The 7,527-nt window shown below is 34.3% G+C and overlaps 1 protein-coding gene across 1 annotated transcript in view; it reads right to left on the reverse strand.

The window, feature by feature from the left end:
* LOC129255726 (testin-like) overlaps positions 1-6,690 on the reverse strand; it is a 28,746-nt gene extending 22,056 nt beyond the window's left edge. The window contains exons 1-3 of the mRNA XM_054894057.2: positions 6,652-6,690; positions 5,502-5,587; positions 3,194-3,473 (exon numbers count right to left, since the gene is read on the reverse strand). Of these exons, the coding sequence (XP_054750032.2) occupies positions 3,194-3,473; positions 5,502-5,587; positions 6,652-6,690 (405 nt within the window). The remainder of the gene's footprint in view (positions 1-3,193; positions 3,474-5,501; positions 5,588-6,651) is intronic.
* Positions 6,691-7,527: the final 837 nt, after the last annotated feature.

Below are 7,527 nucleotides of genomic sequence, written 5' to 3' on the forward strand. Positions count from 1 at the left end.
TGTTTGGAAATCTGCTGATGTTTAGAAAGTTGCTGATTTGTAAAGCTGCTGGGTAACTTGTGATATAACTTTTAAGATCTATAATATCCTTTTGCATAAAAAGTTACCATTGCATATTCAAAGTTGAATGCTATCAATGACAACCATTATAACAATTCTCAAGGACAAATGAAAACCAAGTTTCAATGGGAGTAACGATCGATGGCAATTACTATAAAGAAGTTTTTTTTGCAATCGGACATATATCCCAGTTTAGGATGTACATTATAGTAATGACACCTAGATAGATCCTTGTCATTTGATCGGTTGTTTGATGTCAATCATTCAGCCCATTTCACAATGACGTCATCATCCTTGCAATTTTAGATCCATTCATCTTGCAATTTGGATCTATATATTGATTTTGTCCATTGCATGTGCGTGCCGAGACCACAGGCACCACAAGTAAAATACTCATGTTTGCAGCGCACATGTGTATGCATCAAATGACCAATCAACACACCGAGCACAGAATGATAATATTTTGCATCAAAATTTATAAATTTCAAATGACAAGGATCTATTTTTTAGTTGTCATATAAACCAAATAATGAATTATGTTTTCATCCATGTTATGGACGAAATACTTCATTCAGTGAAAGATGGAATGAATGACATATTTAACTCAGCTATGCCTTGTTGAATGGATCATTTCATCTTTCACCTCATGAAGTATTCTGTCCATTGCACTCTGAACATTCATTATTTGTAAAATATTCGATCTCTGCGTCTTGCAACATTTCTATGGCCCGACAACATTCTGAATACCTCCTCAAGTCCTCAACTCCTTCCCATCCCTATTTTGCAGAGAAATGTGAGCCAACTTGAAAGCGTTATGATCCCGGCAACCATGTGAAGTAAATAAAGTGAAAATAAGTGAATAGTGAAAAAGTGCCACCTCTTCCTCCTCTAAAATTCCTCCTCCTCCTCATCCTACTACTACTACTTCTACTGCATGGGTTGGTATTCCCATTTCAGTCAGACTCTGATCCAGGTGCCCGACCCATATCACATCCTGTAGAATCTGATAACAAAACACGGTGAGCTTAAAGGTGAATGAAAGAAACCCTTGGAATAAGTTAATTTGTGTAAAAACAGAAATATCAGAGAATGAGAACAATGAAAATTTGAGAACAATAATAATGTGTATATATTTGAATGTTGAAATCACTAATGTTTATAGGCATCCTCAAATTGGCGATGCAATAAAGATGTGCAATGTTACACTTGTACAACTCCCCCATTATATTTTAATTAAATTCTCACTATTACCAAGTCTATCTGTAGGTCAGGTGTTCTTTTCATAGGAGGACATGATGTGATAGAGGTTTAATGAAACTAAGAATTAGAATGTGCAGAAACGGATGTCTTGGAATATTTTTTAGTATACAAAGGGGAGAGTTTGCTCATGTGTGACATCACAAAGGGAGGACCTCTATAGAAAATATATCAACATTAAAATGCTAACAACTTTCTAATTGTTTGTCCAATTGTTCTAAACCTTTCTTTCATCTAATTCTATGAGTTATATGTTTTCAAACAAACTAACTTGTTCCAAGGTTCCTTTAAACCAGTGATAGCAAATCAAGACTGCAATTCTATACCAGAAATTTCACATTCCATAAACATTTCTGTATGTAGAGTGTTTCAGACAGGTGATAGTGTTGCTGGACTAACACCTAGCCTGATCATGATGCTCAACAGCTCAAGTCAATACCCTGTGTGAATTCAAGTCACTGGGGAAGGACAGACAGAAGCATTCAGAAGCAGGATTAAAAAATACGAAACAAAATAATACAAAATATATAAAGAATGAAATAATAGAAATAAAAAGTAGATTAATTTTATAACAAAAAGGAATTAACAAAAAAAAATCACGCATTAAACATTTAGATATATCAACAGATAAATCCAAAATGACCATGGATAATAAGAACAAATATAATTCAGTAATGTTCATAAAAAAATGAAAATCAACAAATTTGGAAAACATTTGGAGAAAAGTGACTGAAAACGTGAAAAGGTATGTCAAAAACAAAACTATAGAATGAGAAAATCATGATTAATAGACAAACTAAATGAATAAAGAATTTAAAAAAAGATTAAATCAACAACAGAGTTTAGAAACCATTGGTGAATTATGAATTAACTTAAGTTTCTTTATAACATTCTCTCAACAAATATTTCTTGAACTACTTCAGATTTATAAACCCAGCATTAAAATTGTGTCACTCTGTAAATTTTCATAATTTGAATATCATACTCATAACATCATGACTTAATTCTATCCTCACTGTGCATGTACATGTACCCTCATGTCATAGAAATCTACAAGAATACACAATACATACACAGATAATCGAGAATGAGGGATAATTTATAACAACGACAATAAATTCTATGTAATAATAAAGATGAATTTGGTTGAAAGATCAAACCAAGGAGAGAAGTATAAACATTAAAGCCTACAATTGTAATTCAAATGAACTTTGAAATGATTTTCCAAGGTTACCTTTAAGTCATTACTTTTGTCCCAGCCAATATTGTAACAGAAGTACAGCATTGCAATTTTTTTTAAATCATAAATCTAAATGGTCCATTACATTGGGAGTAAAACATGAATTCTGCCCTTGAATATCAAAGGCAGAGAGGCATTCAGATTCCAATCAAAGTTTTTCCTCAACTCCCTTAAAAGAAATTGACTATGACGTAACCCTATTCCCATTAAAAAAACTTCATTCATATTCACAATCATGATTGAAATATATATATTTTTTTAATTTAAATTTCATGAAGACGGTCTCAACTGCATGTTAATTTCTGTGTAATAGAAAAAAAACACATAAAAGCATAGATATCTCCTGGCAGGATGACCATTCTCTCGTACATGTAATCAGATTTATTTTACCCATTCAACATACTTACTGATAATATCCTCGTGTACGAAAAAACAAGCCTTCATCAATGAGCTGGCCCCATGTGTTGTTTCCTGTTTTCTTATCATTTGTTTGAAAATGCTGTCTCACTTACATTGTGTATGTTTCATGTATGTTTGCAAAAATTTGTATTTACCTTGTAGGGTCTCCCCCCCCCCCAAGAATACACATTATATCTCCCACTCCAAACTCTGCATGCAACATCTACTACAACTTACCGTTTCCACCGTAGCACCTTGCGGGATCCATTCAAAAGTGATCTGTGAATCTCCATTTGGTACGTTGCTTTCAACCTTCTTTGTAACTGCCTTGTTCTCCTCCTTTTCCTTTTCTTCCGGTGCATTCAAGTACTGCGTACGACTGACAGTCATGCGATTCAAGTTATAACGAACCGTGTGTGCTTCGTCGAAGAGACGTCCAATCTTGCGAAATTGCTCCCTGTCTTGGCCGACAATCTTGTGGTCCTCAGGGCCGCACTTGCATACTTTGCAGATTTTCCTGGCAAAAAAGTACAGAAGAAATCTCCATTTCTTAAAGCAGCAATGTGCCAGCCACCTTTAAATGCATCAGCCAGAGTTCAATATATTCATGATTCCTTGCCCTGTATGCAGCTTTTTAAAGGGGTAGTTCATTCACCCTGACAAACTTTATTGTAAAAAATAGCAGAAAAATAGTAAAAAATATTGGCAAAGGTTTGAGGATCAAAGAATAAAAAAGTTATTAGAATTCTAATTCTTTGATCTGTGACATCATATGCGAGCAGCTTTCCTACATATCGCATGGTAAAAAGCAAGGAAATGTCACTTTCTCAGGAAATCGAAAATAGTTTTTATTGTACCTTCAGTATATCAGTACACAAATGATTTTACATTCGCTCCTAAAAAGAAAATATAAAATAAGTCATCACGAACCATTAAAAATGAAATTTATGCATTTAATATTACATAACATATGGGGCAGCTGCTCATATATGACATCACAAATAAATTTAAATTGAAATTCTAAAAACTTTCTTACTTTTTAATGGATTTTCCTAAAACCTTCACCAATATTTTTTATTATTTTTTTCCTGCCATTTTTACAACAAAGTTTCCTTTTGTAGTCATACAATATCTGCCATAACAAATGGTAAAATTTACTGCCATTCATAGAGATAGCTCAGTTGGTAGAGCGATGGTTTTACAAGTGCCCATTGGGAAGGCATTCGTCCTCATAACCAGGTCCCTCAGAGAGGACCTTAAAGGGGATGTTCACCCTGACAAAAAGTTTATTGTAAGAATAGCAGAAAAAATAATAAAAGATATTGCCGAAGGTTTGAGAAAAAATCATCAAATAATTAAAAAGTTATTAGAATTTCAATTATTTGATTTGTGACGTCATATGCGAGCAGCATTCCTACATAGCGATTGGTAAAAAATCAACAAAATGTCATTTTCTCAGAAAATTGAAAATGGTTTTCACTGTACCTTTTGTATATCAATAAACAAATCATTTCACACCTGATCATGAATAGAAAACAAAATTAAGTCATCGGGAACCATACAAAATTTGAAATTCATGCATTTTGTATTACATAACACATGTGGCAGCTGCTCGTTTATGACGTCACAAATCCAAAACTTTGAACTCTAATAACTTTCTTACTCTTTAACAGATTTTCCTCAAAACTTCACCAATATTTTTTACTATTTTTCTGCTATTTTTACAACAAAGTTTTCTTCAGGGTGAACTTCCCCTTTAAGTCTTAAGTCCTTTGGTTGCTTGCTGCTTAAAAGTAGTCAGGTAAAAAATTATTACCATCATCAACATTGATGAACTACTGTACCACTTACTGCCAAGATACATAGATACGACAATACTGTAATTTTCAAAATATTCATGTTTTCAGAGAAAGATTGGTCATCATAATTTACATTGAAATGCATAAAACATCTTTAATCACTTTAAAAATTAAATCACTTTTATCACTTTATATATGATTAAACCTTTCACTTTGCTATTTATGCTGATTTATATATTCTTTCACAGCTAACCATGCCTCATATTACACGTCTTACATGTTTATATATACACTTTATATCCTTGTTGTGTGTACTGCCAGTGGAGATCATGAATGTCTACATGTATGTTTTCATAATACCTCAGTCACATTTGCTCTATGGCGGCTGTAAGGCCGATCGAAAACAGCTGTTTTAACATTGTTTGTAATAGGTGGTTTGAATAAAAATTAATAAAATGGCTGTTTTTGACTCGCTGTATGGCCACCGTAGAGCAAATGTGACTAAGGTATTAGGATCGATAAATGAATCTAACTCTGAATCCTAATATGCTGAATCTTCAAATTAATCTGAATTCAAATCTATTTTATAAATATCTTCATTCTTGAATCAATGCTGAATCCATATCCAAGATTAAAATGATATCATGACCAATATTCATTTAAAATGGCTACTCAGAGGAAAAAGTATAATCAAATGTCACTTGATTCACAAATGATTTTGGTACATTATGGTGATGGTTTCTTACCTCCAGAAATGAAGGTCTAAGCCTGTACAGGCATCCCCACACTTGATACATGGTGCTCCGGCTCCGATCTCGTGTCCTAACGTTACCTGAGAGAGAGAGAAAATTAACATAGTAATCATAAGTTTATAAGTTTGAAACGCATTGGCCCCTATTTTGAACTTGAGTTTAATTTAAACTCTGGTCTTAAAGTTGTGGATTAACTATGGATAGCCAACTGTGACGCTAATCTCTGAAAATAATGTACAAGTTCAATTTATCAGCCCATATGACACACAAATCATTTATTATTGTTAGGAAATTAACACTTTTATTCACCGTAAATCAATGAGGAAAGAGCAAAGTTAAAATAAGAAACAAACAATGTAAACAATCTTTTGGCACTTTTTGCTTTCCATAATTTTAACATTATAGAGTTAGACCATGATCTAAATTAAAACAAAGTTCTGAATATGGGTTATTATGATTAACCCTTCATTAAATACAATACAGTTTAACGAATGGCAGGTACGGTGGAATTTATAAAAAAAAACAGATGAAATCTTGCATGTAAGAAAATCAGAATATCATTTGCATTTCTGACAAAATGCAAATGAGTCTGAGCAAGAACCTTTCATACTTTACCTTGCCGGATATTTTTTTTCTTCCAAAGTGTATTGAAAGATGTATTTATAACTTGAACCAATGAACAATGCATTAGATTGACAGAACTTGATTGAAATTAGCTGGTTTGTTCATATAAAGGGAACTCTAACCAGGAAGACAAATTGGTGGGGGAAAAAGCCCCTTTCCACAAAAGTCACCAATTATAGATGTTCATGAATGTGTAAAATTTATTTCATTCATGAGCTTGATTAATGCTCCGTGAAACACGGTGACCTCTCTTTCATGATATGGGCATCTGGAGATGGTTTCCAAAATATTATTCTGGAGGTTGAAATGGTCATTATACAAGTGTATCAAGGTTTCTGCAAAGTTATAGGCCTACAATGTGCAAACAAAACAGTAGTGTAGACTATGGCCCCATTAAACATGAATTTTGACATGTCTAAAGGTGTTTTCATACTGAAGGCGAAGTGGAGTTACTCCAGAGTAACTCCGGATTGAGTTGGTACGCTTGTACTGCGGACCGACATTACACCCCCTTTCAAACTGGCAAGCTCCACAGCGGCGTATCCGCAGTCGTTTCCATGATTTCCAAGCAAGTTTGCGCCATGTGTGTGGTGCGCGAAATCTCTCCCATGCGGAAATGAATGAAGTTACATGCGAGATAGACGATACCGCACTTCTGGTGCATACGATCTCTGTTTGTAACCCTCTTCCCGAAATGGGTTGAGTACTCTGCTTTGAATCCTGATCAAAATAATCCTAGAATTTTCATACTGCCCTCCAAAGTGGAGTAACTCCTTCTGGATTCCGGATTAACTCCACTTTAGCTGTCAGAATGAAAGTGGTATAATTTTCTAAAGATAGAGGTCAAAATCTGAATTCAGATATTACTAGAGGATACCTTCCATTAGTAATTAGTAATGTAGTTGAGACTGGACCAATCAGTGGCCTTGAATGTAAATAAGCTGGAGAGTAAACACATCTGGCAGTACTGTTTCTCTCAATAATAAACCAATTAAAAACTTTGTTGTATGATCTAGCTTCGTGTTCCAGACCTAATAACTAGGTTGGGACTTGGACCAAAGACCTAGATCCAGTCTATCATAGATGTCACCTTGGTACATATTTGACACCCAAACCAGTTTTCAATCCAACCACATCAGATGGTAGCCATTCTTGAGGCTGTTGGCCTCTCTCATCGCCTCACGACAAGCTCGTGTCAAAAGAGATACTACTACAGCCATGTTCATACTAGACTTTTATTCCAATGACACATTCACAAAATTTGGGAGCAATAAAGCATAAACAACTGGTGAATGAACACAGGACTTTTCCTGGCAAAAACCAAACAATTTGTGTATAGCACAAAGGTGTTGGAGCTCAGTAGATAACTCTCCAGTCTTTGTATCACAAGGTCTGC

The sequence above is a fragment of the Lytechinus pictus genome, chromosome 3, assembly GCF_037042905.1.
Source record: "Lytechinus pictus isolate F3 Inbred chromosome 3, Lp3.0, whole genome shotgun sequence".
Classification (NCBI taxonomy): domain Eukaryota; kingdom Metazoa; phylum Echinodermata; class Echinoidea; order Temnopleuroida; family Toxopneustidae; genus Lytechinus; species Lytechinus pictus.